The 13,390-nt window shown below is 54.9% G+C and overlaps 1 protein-coding gene across 4 annotated transcripts in view; it reads left to right on the top strand.

Moving 5' to 3' along the window:
- The window catches only part of LOC147111345 (sodium- and chloride-dependent taurine transporter-like), a 101,173-nt gene that overhangs the window by 28,292 nt on the left and 59,491 nt on the right, over positions 1-13,390 (top strand). For 3 of the 4 annotated variants that reach the window (XM_086002137.1, XM_086002135.1, XM_086002136.1), the window contains 2 exons: positions 4,503-4,637; positions 8,023-8,257. In XM_086002137.1, coding sequence (XP_085858263.1) covers positions 4,503-4,637; positions 8,023-8,257 — 370 coding nt within the window. Of the gene's footprint in view, positions 1-4,502; positions 4,638-8,022; positions 8,262-13,390 lie in introns of those variants that run through there. The other variant, XM_086002138.1, reaches the window with a different exon arrangement.

The following is a 13,390-nucleotide window of genomic DNA, read 5'->3' as shown; positions in this document are numbered from 1 at the left end:
ATTTAAAAATTCTCATCCTCGTTTTCAAATTGCCCCTCCCTTTCAGATGAGAGATTAAACCGAGGCCCCGTCTGCTCTCTCAGGTGGATGTTAAAGATCCCAAAGCCACTATTTCGAAGAAGAGCAGGGGAGTTCTCCCCGGTGTCCTGGGGCCAATATTTATCCCTCAATCAACATCACTAAACCAGATTATCTGGTCATTATCACATTGCTGTTTGTGGGATCTTTCTGTGCATAAATCGGCTGCCGTGTTTCCTACATTACAACAGTGACTACACTTCAAAAAGTACTTCATTGGCTGAAAGGCGCTATAGAAATGCAAGTCTTTCTTTTCTTTTGCTACCTCTGTCAGCTCCTCCAGCCCCACAACCCTCCAAGATCTCTGCGCTTCCCTAATTCTGGCCTCTTGAGCATCCCTGATTTCCATCGCTCCACCATTGGCGGCCGTGCCTTCAGCTGCCTGGGCCCCGAGCTCTGGAATTCCCTCCCTAAACCTCTCCGCCTCTCTCTCCTCCTTAAAACCGACCTCTTTGACCTGGCATTTGGTCACCTGTCCTAATATCTCCTTATGTGGCTCGGTGTCAAATTTTGTCTGATTTACGCTCCTGTGAAGCGCCCTGGGACGTTTTACTACAGTAATGGTGCTATATAAATGCAAGTTGTTGTTGATATTGAAGATACCTGGCCTCTTTCCCCAAGAGCGGAAACCGGGGATTTTACAAGCAAGGAATAAGCGACAGAAATCTCGCTCCGCGATCAGCCGCTCGCTGACCTCAGGATTACTGCCTGTACAGACCACTGTATCCGAGCTGTGCCCTTTAGAGGGGCGGGCAAGACTGCCAGCTCAGCGCCACAAGCTCGCACAGACCCCAGCGCCAATGCTGTGGGAGACACACGAGGGGAGATGAGCTCAGTTCCTCCGTGGCATCGAATATGGCCCCAATTTTCACAAAGAAATTACACGCAATGGTTTTCTTCCTGAATTAAGTCTTTTTTGGGGAAAAGGGTGATAAAATTCCCACAAAACGTTCAACAAACGGAAATGGAGAAAGCTAGAAAATAAGGGAATTGTTGTAGCCTAGAGGCTGCTTCTTGGAGTGTTGTGACCCTGAGTTCATTACCATTAGATTATGGAGTCCTTGTGGTTCAAAGTGAGTCGTATACTTTGATATGAAGTGCTTACTCAGCCCTTGCGTTAATAAGCTCAAGGTTAAATTTATCGGGAAGTGAATTATATATATAGTTTTTGCATACATATATAAGGAAATGTTAATGCTGTGTACAGACCTGGCCTCGTTCCATTCCCAGCCTTGTCACATCTCAGCAGTTTACCAATAAAGTGGAAGGAGACAAAATAAAGTAATCTTTAACATGGAGCCATTTGAATGAGCTCCCAGTCAGGCTGGACAGCGCGACGCGCTTCAGTTAGGCAGCGTGTGTGGCCTTACCCCAGCCCTGGGCAGTACGCGGTGTGATAACGGTGATTGAGGCTAAGGCACAAACCGCTGGCGCCGGCCGGCAAAGAGAATGCAGACTTGTGTCGTCAGGAACAAACTCTGCTTTAAAACCAAACAATGAACAAAGCCCCAATGTCTCCCCTCTTTATCTGAAACCGCCAGGGGGGAGGGTGGGGGAGGGGGGTTGCCCTCCTTCCCGTAATGGGCTCACGACCTCGCCTGTCGGCAGGCTATTCGACTGCAGAAGGCGTCGCAGCCTAGCCCCTTCTACCCCCCCCCCACCCCCGCCTCCAATCCTGGCCAGCGCGGGACTGACTGAATGGTGACTGAACTAGAGTCGGATTTAATGGCACAGACCGGCGATCGAGTGGTTAAATGGCACAATGACTTTGTCTCTTTTCAGTCACTAGTCCCGGGAGCCAGCTGGTGCTTGGAACCCTGCCTTTCCCCACTCAATGGCAAGGTTAGGGTTAAAGTCAAGGGCCGGGGTAAAGGGCTCTTTGAGCCTTAGACAGATTGAGGTCCTCTACCGCCCACCATATTTGTGCTTAGGTGGCACATGCATCAATCCGGCCGGTGCATCAGTGCCGGGGTGGGAGTGACAGGGGATTGTGGCATCCACACACAGCGCCCCCTGTAGGACTGGAGTCAGCACACACCCTGACATCCACACACAGCGCCCCCTGTAGGACTGGAGGCAGCACACACCCTGACATCCACACACAGCGCCCCCTGTAGGACTGGAGGCAGCACACACCCTGACATCCACACACAGCGCCCCCTGTAGGACTGGAGGCAGCACACACCCTGATATCCACACACAGCGCCCCCTGTAGGACTGGAGGCAGCACACACCCTGACATCCACACACAGCGCCCCCTGTAGGACTGGAGGCAGCACACACCCTGACATCCACATACAGCGCCCCCTGTAGGACTGGAGGCAGCACACACCCTGACATCCACATACAGCGCCCCCTGTAGGACTGGAGGCAGCACACACCCTGACATCCACACACAGCGCCTCCTGTAGGACTGGAGGCAGCACACACCCTGACATCCACACACAGCGCCTCCTGTAGGACTGGAGGCAGCACACACCCTGACATCCACACACAGCGCCCCCTGTAGGACTGGAGGCAGCACACACCCTGACATCCACACACAGCGCCTCCTGTAGGACTGGAGGCAGCACACACCCTGACATCCACACACAGCGCCTCCTGTAGGACTGGAGGCAGCACACACCCTGACATCCACACACAGCGCCTCCTGTAGGACTGGAGGCAGCACACACCCTGACATTCACACACAGCGCCCCCTGTAGGATTGGCAACAGCACCCACCCTGACATCCACACACAGCGCTCCCTGTAGGACTGGAGGCAGCACACACCCTGACATCCACACACAGTGCCCCCTGTAGGACTGGAGGCAGCACACACCCTGACATCCACACGCAGCACCCCCTGTAGGATTGGCGGCAGCACACACCCTGACATCCACACACAGCGCCCCCTGTAGGACGGGAGACAGCACACTCTGACATCCACACACTGCGCCCCCTGTAGGACTGGAGACAGCACACACCCTGACATCCACACGCAGTGCCCCCTGTAGGACTGGAGACAGCACACACCCTGACATCCACACACAGCGACCCTGTAGGACTGGAGACAGCACACACCCTGACATCCACACACAGTGCCCCCTGTAGGACTGGAGGCAGCACACACCCTGACATCCACACATAGCGCCTCCTGTAGGACTGGAGGCAGCACACACCCTGACATCTGCACACAGCGCCCCCTGTAGGACTGGAGGCAGCACACACTCTCACATCTGCACACAGCGTCTCCTGTAGGACTAGAGACAGCACACACAGCGCTCCCTGTAGGACTGGAGGCAGCACGCACCATGACATCCGCACACAGCGCCTCCTGTAGGACTGGAGACAGCACACACCCTGACATCCACACACAGTGCCTCCTGTAGGACTGGAGGCAGCACACACCCTGACATTCACACACAGCGCCCCCTGTAAGACTGCATTGTCACTGCACAGTAGAGATCTATTTGCAGACAATTGAATTGGCCCCGGTGGATGAGAGGGGCTAACATCACTGCAAGATAACATCGGATATCATGTGAAATGGGCTGCCGATTTGCTACATTAGTGATTTGGAAAAGATTGCTACAAATGAATGGGAAAAACATCTCCATAACTCCACGATACTGTCTAGACATCTGTGTAGGGGGTCACGTTCCCTGTAGGTACCCGGGTTTCCTGTGTGTTGATGTGGTCTATCTAGAGGGATGACCTTGCGCCTGAAACTGGGCAAATGTTTTGTAACAGCTTCCCACATCATAGAATGAAACAGCACAGGAGGAGGCCATTCGGCCCATCGTGCCTGTGCCGGCTCTTTGGTCGAGCTCTCCAATTAGTCCCACTCCCCCTGCTCTTTCCCCAGAGCCCTCCAAGTTTTTCCTCATCAAGTATTTATCCAATTCCCCTTTTGAAAGTTACTATTGAATCTGCTTCCACCGCCCTTTCAGGCAGCGCGTTCCAGATCACAACAACTCGCTGCGTAGAAAGAATTCTCCTCATCTCCCCTCTGGTTCTTTTGCCGATTATCTTCAATCTGTGTCCTCTGGTTATCGACCCTCCTGCCACTGGAAACAGTTTCTCATTATTTACTCCATCAAAACCCCTGATAATTTTGAACACCTCAATTAAATCTCCCCTTAACCTTCTCTGCTCGAAGGAGAACAACCCCAGCTTCTCCAGTCTCTCCACATCACTGAAGTCCCTCATCCCCTGGGACATTCTAGTAAATCTCCTCCGCACCCTCTCCAAGGCCTCGACACCCTTCGTAAAGTGCAGTGCCCAGAATTGGACACAATTCTCCAGCTGGGGCCTAACCAGTGATTTGCTGCAGTCTGACTTAATTTTAGTGGGAATAGAACAAAAATAAAGGTTTTTTTTCTGTGAGGATCTAGTTCCCTCTGTTAATATTTGTGAATGTTCTTTTTTCTCCTCTACTCAGGTGCTTTTCTTATCCCATATTTTATCTTCCTGATTGGTGGAGGTCTGCCCGTGTTCTTCCTGGAGGTAGCTCTTGGTCAGTACACTTCCCAAGGGGGCATCACCTGTTGGGAGAAACTCTGTCCCATTTTCTCTGGTAAGTTCCGGAATTCAGCGTAACCTCGAGACTCATTTCCTTCAGGGCTGGTGAGGCTGAGGGAACGGGGCGGAGAGGGGGATGGAGGGGAAGGAGTGGGGGGCAGGGCTCCTGAACCAAAGTTAGGGGTGGCCGAGTAATGGTCAATAAATGAAGAGCGATGGATCGATAGATTTTTAGGGGATTAAGGGTTACAGAACCAAGGCGGGTGGATGGAGTTAAGAAAAAAGATCAGCCATGATCTGAGTGAATGGTGGAGCAGGCTCAAGGGGTTGAATGGCCTCCTCCTGTTCCTGTGTAACAGGCTCGAGGGGCTGAATGGCCTCCTCCTGTTCCTGTGTAACAGGCTCAAGGGGCTGAATGGCCTCCTCCTGTTCCTGTGTAACAGGCTCGAGGGGATGAATGGCCTCATCCTGTTCCTGTGGAATGGGATCGAGGGGCTGAATGGCCTCCTCCTGTTCCTGTGGAACGGGATCGAGGGGCTGAATGGCCTCCTCCTGTTCCTGTGGAACGGGATCGAGGGGCTGAATGGCCTCCTGTTCCTGTGGAACGGGATCGAGGGGCTGAATGGCCTCCTGTTCCTGTGGAAGGGGATCGAGGGGCTGAATGGCCTCCTCCTGTTCCTGTGTAACAAGCTTGGGGGGCTGAATGGCCTCATCCTGTTCCTAATGTAACGGGCTCGAGGGGCTGAATGGCCTCCTCCTGTTCCTGTAAACAGGCTCGAGGGGCTGAATGGCCTCATTCTGTTCCTAATGTAACAGGCTCGAGGGGCTGAATGGCCTCCTCCTGTTCCTAATGTAACAGGCTCAAGGGGCTGAATGGCCTCCTCCTGTTCCTAATGTAACGGGCTCGAGGGGCTGATGGCCTCCTCCTGTTCCTAATGTAACAGGCTCGAGGGGCTGAATGGCCTCTTCCTGTTCCTAATGTAACGGGCTCGAGGGGCTGAATGGCCTCCTCCTGTTCCTGTGGAACAGACTCGAGGGGCTGAATGGCCTCATCCTGTTCCTGTGGAATGGGATCGAGGGGCTGAATGGCCTCCTCCTGTTCCTGTGGAACGGGATCGAGGGGCTGAATGGCCTCCTCCTGTTCCTGTGTAACAAGCTTGGGGGGCTGAATGGCCTCATCCTGTTCTTAATGTAACGGGCTCGAGGGGCTGAATGGCCTCCTCCTGTTCCTGTAAACAAGCTCGAGGGGCTGAATGGCCTCATCCTGTTCCTAATGTAACGGGCTCGAGGGGCTGAATGGCCTCCTTCTGTTCCTAATGTAACGGGCTCGAGGGGCTGAATGGCCTCCTCCTGTTCCTAATGTAACAGGCTCGAGGGGCTGAATGGCCTCCTTCTGTTCCTAATGTAACAGGCTCGAGGGGCTGAATGGCCTCCTCCTGTTCCTAATGTAACAGGCTCGAGGGGCTGAATGGCCTCCTCCTGTTCCTAATGTAACAGGCTCGAGGGGCTGAATGGCCTCCACCTGTTCCGATGATTGAGAATGGCAAGCGGGAGATAAAAGAATATCGTGGCCAAGGTCACGGTCACTTTTTAAAACAAATTCTCAAACTGCAGCGGAGCGGATTTGAACTCACGTTCTCGGGATTACTTTGGTGTGGGACTGGAGTCACGTGTAGGCCCAGACCGGGTTTCCTTCCCTAAAGGACTTTAGTGAACTGGTTGGGTTTTGACCGGTTTCATGGTCGCATTTAGTGATCCGCACTTTTTAAACTTTAATCCAAATTTCCAAACTGCCATGGTGGGATTGTGAACTCACGTTCTTCTGGATTAGTCCAGTCCCAATGGCTTTCTAGTCCAGTAACATAACCACGACACTACCGGCCCCACTGCTTGTCGTCGAGTTAGAGAGGGTCCCTGAGCTTCGGAGGGGCAAGAACAGCCCGCAGCGCAGTCCAGTGCAACGCCCGCTGCACGCCTGCTCGGTGAGATGGTCAGCACCTGCGAACCTGCACCCCAGCGAGGGTCAGGGGGTTTCGCCCCACTCACTGCCCTGGACTTCACACATAAAGAATTGCCAATTAGATCAGGAATCTGTGGGGGGGCAGGGCGGGGGGGTTGGTTAAGGAAGTGCTCCACGTTCATGGCGATCGGGAGAGAAAGCTGGACTGCGGCGGGAGCGCGAGGGGGTGCGGGAGGAGAAAAACAGAATCTTTTTTAAATGGTGAAACTATTAAATGTTGGTATCGAGATAGATTTGGGTGTCCTCGTACAGGAAACACAGAAAGCTAGCATACAGGTACAGCAAGCAATTAGGAAGGCAAATGGTATGTTGGCCTTTATTGTAAGGGGGTTGGAGTATAAGAGTAAGGAAGTCTTGCTCCAATTGTACAGGGCCTTGGTGAGACCACACCTGGAGTACTGGGCACAGTTCTGGTCTCCTTATCTAAGGAAGGATATACTTGCCTTGGAGGCGGTGCAACGAAGGTTCACTAGATTGATTCCTGGGATGAGAGGGTTGTCGTTTGATGAGAGATTGAGTAGATTGGGCCGATACTCTCTGGAGTTTAGGAGAATGAGAGGTGATCTCATTGAAACATACAAGATTCTGAGGGGGATTGACAGGGTCGATGCTGAGAGGCTGTTTCCCCCTGGCTGGAGAGTCTAGAACTAGGGGGCATAGTCTCAGGATTTAAGACTGAGATGAGGAGGAATTTCTTCACTCAGAGGGTTGTGAATCTTTGGAATTCTCTGCCCCAGAGGGCTGTGGAGGCTCAGTCATTGAGTATATTCAAGGCTGAGATCGATAGATTTTTGGACTCTAGGGGAATCGAGGGATATGGGGATCGGGCGGGAAAGTGGAGTTGAGGTCGATGATCAGCCCTGATCTTATTGAATGGTGGAGCAGGCTCGAGGGGCCGTGTGACGGAGCAGGCTCGAGGGGCCGTGTGGCGGAGCAGGCTCGAGGGGCCGTGTGACGGAGCAGGCTCGAGGGGCCGTGTGGCGGAGCAGGCTCGAGGGGCCGTGTGACGGAGCAGGCTCGAGGGGCCGTGTGACGGAGCAGGCTCGAGGGGCCGTGTGGCGGAGCAGGCTCGAGGGGCCGTGTGGCGGAGCAGGCTCGAGGGGCCGTGTGACGGAGCAGGCTCGAGGGGCCGTGTGGCGGAGCAGGCTCGAGGGGCCGTGTGGCGGAGCAGGCTCGAGGGGCCGTGTGGCGGAGCAGGCTCGAGGGGCCGTGTGACGGAGCAGGCTCGAGGGGCCGTGTGGCGGAGCAGGCTCGAGGGGCTGTGTGGCGGAGCAGGCTCGAGGGGCTGAATGGCCAACTCCTGCTCCTACTGCTTATGTTCTTATGAGGGGCTGGTGGGCGGGTGATGGAATGTAGATATTTTTGTTGCTCTTTTTTCTTGTTTAAAAAAAAAGATGATCTTGTGTCTTTGGTTGGATAGGAATTGGCTGTGCATCCGTCGTCATTGTCTCCCTGTTGAATGTTTACTACATCGTTATTCTGGCCTGGGGACTCTACTACCTCTTCCAGACCTTTCAGAGTGAGCTGCCCTGGGCTAGATGTGGCCACACATGGAACACTCCGCACTGCATCGAAGACAAGCTGCGGAAGAACCTCTCTCTCTGCATGACCTGCAATGGCACCAACTACACCTCACCCGTGACAGAATTCTGGGAGTAAGAAACGCCAACAATTCCATTATCATGTTTTTTTTTCTTTTAACCACATTTAGTCGAAATCTAGCCACGATCAGGCCCCGCCCGTCGGGCTAGTAGATGCTGACTGGTGGCCATTAGCTTCGGCAGTACGTTAAGTCCTCCTTCAGTTGCCGTGAAAGCGCGGCGCAGCTCAGGCGATTAAATGTTACCTCCCTGGTGTGAAGGCTACGAAGCCCGCTTCTCAGTTGCGATGCTGGACAATCTACTCCTCCATCCCCCGCTGGACAATCTACTCCTCCATCCCCCGCTGGACAATCTACTCCTCCATCCCCCGCTGGACAATCTACTCCTCCATCCCCCCCTGGACAATCTACTCCTCCATCCCCCCCTGGACAATCTACTCCTCCATCCCCCGCTGGACAATCTACTCCTCCATCCGCCCCTGGACAATCTACTCCTCCATCCCCCCCTGGACAATCTACTCCTCCATCCACCCCTGGACAATCTACTCCTCCATCCGCCCCGGACAATCTACTCCTCCATCCGCCCCTGGACAATCTACTCCTCCATCCGCCCCGGACAATCTACTCCTCCATCCGCCCCTGGACAATCTACTCCTCCATCCGCCCCGGACAATCTACTCCTCCATCCCCCCCTGGACAATCTACTCCTCCATCCGCCCCGGACAATCTACTCCTCCATCCGCCCCTGGACAATCTACTCCTCCATCCCCCCCTGGACAATCTACTCCTCCATCCCCCCCTGGACAATCTACTCCTCCATCCACCCCTGGACAATCAACTCCTCCATCCGCCCCTGGACAATCTACTCCTCCATCCGCCCCTGGACAATCTACTCCTCCATCCGCCCCTGGACAATCTACTCCTCCATCCCCCCCTGGACAATCTACTCCTCCATCCGCCCCTGGACAATCTACTCCTCCATCCGCCCCTGGACAATCTACTCCTCCATCCCCCGCTGGACAATCTACTCCTCCATCCCCCCTGGACAATCTACTCCTCCATCCCCCCCTGGACAATCTACTCCTCCATCCGCCCCTGGACAATCTACTCCTCCATCCGCCCCTGGACAATCTACTCCTCCATCCCCCGCTGGACAATCTACTCCTCCATCCGCCCCTGGACAATCTACTCCTCCATCCCCCCCTGGACAATCTACTCCTCCATCCGCCCCTGGACAATCTACTCCTCCATCCCCCCCTGGACAATCTACTCCTCCATCCCCCGCTGGACAATCTACTCCTCCATCCCCCCCTGGACAATCTACTCCTCCATCCCCCGCTGGACAATCTACTCCTCCATCCCCCCCTGGACAATCTACTCCTCCATCCCCCCCTGGACAATCTACTCCTCCATCCCCCCCTGGACAATCTACTCCTCCATCCCCCCCTGGACAATCTACTTCTCCATCCCCCCCTGGACAATCTACTCCTCCATCCGCCCCTGGACAATCTACTCCTCCATCCCCCCCTGGACAATCACATCCTCCATCCCCCCCTGGACAATCTACTCCTCCATCCGCCCCTGGACAATCTACTCCTCCATCCGCCCCTGGACAATCTACTCCTCCATCCGCCCCTGGACAATCTACTCCTCCATCCCCCCCTGGACAATCTACTCCTCCATCCCCCGCTGGACAATCTACTCCTCCATCCCCCGCTGGACAATCTACTCCTCCATCCCCCCCTGGACAATCTACTCCTCCATCCCGTTCACCCATCACCCCCTCACTGCCCCGTCTCCTAACTCACACCCAGTCCCGTTCACCCATCACCTCCTGTGCTCACTGCCACGTGTCCTAACTCACACCCAGTCCCGTTCACCCATCACCCCCTGTGCTCACTGCCCCGTGTCCTAACTCACACCCAGTCCCGTTCACCCATCACCCCCTGTGCTCACTGCCCCGTGTCCTAACTCACACCCAGTCCCGTTCACCCATCACCCCCTGTGCTCACTGCCCCGTGTCCTAACTCACACCCAGTCCCGTTCACCCATCACCCCCTGTGCTCACTGCCCCGTGTCCTAACTCGCACCCAGTCCCATTCACCCATCACCCACTGTGCTCACTGCCCCGTGTCCTAACTCACACCCAGTCCCGTTCACCCATCACCCCCTGTGCTCACTGCCCCGTGTCCTAACTCACACCCAGTCCCGTTCACCCATCACCCCCTGTGCTCACTGCCCCATGTCCTAACTCACACCCAGTCCCGTTCACCCATCACCCCCTGTGCTCACTGCCCCGTGTCCTAACTCGCACCCAGTCCCGCTCACCCATCACCCCCTGTGCTTACTGCCCCGTGTCCTAACTCGCACCCAGTCCCGTTCACCCATCACCTCCTGTGCTCACTGCCCCGTGTCCTAACTCACACCCAGTCCCGTTCACCCATCACCCCCTGTGCTCACTGCCCCGTGTCCTAACTCACACCCAGTCCCGTTCACCCATCACCCCGTGCTCACTGCCCCGTGTCCTAACTCACACCCAGTCCTGTTCACCCATCACCCCGTGCTCACTGCCCCATGTCCTAACTCGCACCCAGTCCCGTTCACCCATCACCCCCTGTGCTCACTGCCCCGTGTCCTAACACACACCCAGTCCCGTTCACCCATCACCCCTTGTGCTCACTGCCCCGTGCCCTAACTCACACCCAGTCCCGTTCACCCATCACTCCCTGTGCTCACTGCCCCGTGTCCTAACTCACACCAAGTCCCGTTGACCCATCACCCCCTGTGCTCACTGCCCCGTGTCCTAACTCACACCCAGTCCCGTTCACCCATCACCCCCTGTGCTCACTGCCCCATGTCCTAACTCACACCCAGTCCCGTTCACCCATCACCCCCTGTGCTCACTGCCCCGTGTCCTAACTCGCACCCAGTCCCGTTGACCCATCACCCCCTGTGCTCACTGCCCCGTGTCCTAACTCACACCCAGTCCCGTTCACCCATCACCCCCTGTGCTCACTGCCCCGTGTCCTAACTCGCACCCAGTCCCCTTCACCCATCACCCCCTGTGCTCACTGCCCCGTGTCCTAACTCACACCCAGTCCCGTTCACCCATCACCCCCTGTGCTCACTGCCCCGTGTCCTAACTCACACCCAGTCCCGCTCACCCATCACTCCCTGTGCTCACTGCCCCGTGTCCTAACTCACACCCAGTCCCGTTCACCCATCACCCCCTGTGCTCACTGCCCCGTGTCCTAACTCACACCCAGTCCCGTTCACCCATCACCCCCTGTGCTCGCTGCCCCGTGTCCTAACTCACACCCAGTCCCGTTCACCCATCACCCCCTGTGCTCACTGCCCCGTGTCCTAACTCACACCCAGTCCCGTTCACCCATCACCCACTGTGCTCACTGTCACGTGTCCTAACTCACACCCAGTCCCGTTCACCCATCACCCCCTGTGCTCACTGCCCCGTGCCCTAACTCACACCCAGTCCCGTTCACCCATCACCCCCTGTGCTCGCTGACCTACATTGGCTCCCAATCCGGCAACACCTCGATTTTAAAATTCTCATCCTGGTTTTCAAATCCCTCCATGGTCTCGCCCCTCCCTACCTCTGTAACCTCCCCCCGCCCCGAGATCTCTGTGTTCCTCCAATTCTGTCCTCTTGCACATCCCCGACTTTAATCGCTCCACTATTGGCCGTCTAGACACTAAGCTTTGGAATTCCCTCACTAAACCTCTCCACCTCACCGCTCTCTCCCCAACTTTGTGACGCTCCTTAAAACATGCCAAGCTATTGGTCATCTGCCCTAATGTCTCCTTATGTGGCTTGATGTCTAATTTCATTCGATAATCGCTCCTGTGAAGCCCCTTGGGATGTTTTACTATGTTAAAGGCGCTATATAAACGCAAATTATTGTTGCTGTTTTTGTTGATTCTGATTCTCATTCCCACCTGTCCTTCACCTTATATCAGGGTCATTCAGGACACCTCTCTCCATCTCAAGCTCTGGCCTTTTGCAGGCTCCTACTAGGATCCAACAGACTCCATAGATTACTCAGTTCTGTTGCTTCTCAACTCCTTTTTGCAAAGATTCCAACGCTTTCCGTTTCTCCACCTCCACAGCATCTGCTGCAATGCTTCCAAGTTTTTCCACTGGACCTTCTGATGTGTCCTCTTTCCTCAGCCAAGGTTCTCCCTCGTTTGTGGAGGACAGGCACCCATGTTCAAAGACTTTCCCTTCTTGCACTAGCTGCCCGCTTACCCACCATGCCCACCAGCTCAAATTTCTGCCACAATGTCATTCCACCCCCAATCATACCTTCACCTCCACCCCTCTCTCTGTCGCTGCCAGAAAGAACGTCCTTCCTCAGGCACTTTCCCATGCAGCTGTAACGTACAACACCTTCCCCACCGCCTCTTCCCAGTGTCCATTATCTAGGCCACCAATTATTCCTCCCATTTACTTTGCATGTACATCCTCCTGTCTAGTACAGCGGGCATGCTGCTCACGGTGGGATCTCATCCACATCGGAGGGACCAGAAACCGATTGGTTGTCAGCCGTGGCTCAGTGGGCAGCACTCGCGCCTCTGAGTCAGAAGGTCGTAGGTTCAAGTCCCACTCCAGAGATTTGAGCACAAAACCTAGGCTGACACTCCCTGGTGCCAGTACTGAGGGAGTGCTGCACTCTTGGAGACGTTAAACCGAGGCCCCATCTGCCCTCTCAGGTGCATGTAAAAAGATCTCACGGCACTCTTTCGAAGAAGGGCCGGGGAGTTCTCCCCGGTGTCCTGACCAATATTTATCCCTCAACCAACATCACTAAAAAAGATAATCTGGTCATTCTCACATTGCTGTTTGTGGGATCTTGCTGTGCGCAAATTGGCTGCCGCATTTTCTACATTACAACAGTGACCACACTTCAAAAAGTACCTCATTGGCTGTGAAGCACTTTGGGACGTCCTGAGGTGGTGAAAGCCGCTGTATTCCACCTTTAAACATCTCTGTTATGTCCACAAGTCTGATTCTGTCCTCCCTGTGGCTCAACACATCAATCCTCCCTCCCTCCCATTCCCTCTCCACTCTTCCTGCCCTTTGACCCTCCACACTGCGGCAAACCAAGCTCAATGAATGCTTCAGGATCAAGGTCTCGCCTTTCTCCTTGGCCTTCTACAACACTTCTGCTCG

Source organism: Somniosus microcephalus, chromosome 11, assembly GCF_052327205.1.
Source record: "Somniosus microcephalus isolate GS21.2 chromosome 11, FLI_Smic_1.0, whole genome shotgun sequence".
In the NCBI taxonomy this organism is placed as follows: Eukaryota; Metazoa; Chordata; class Chondrichthyes; order Squaliformes; family Somniosidae; genus Somniosus; species Somniosus microcephalus.
This window is presented reverse-complemented; position numbering and strand designations above follow the sequence as displayed.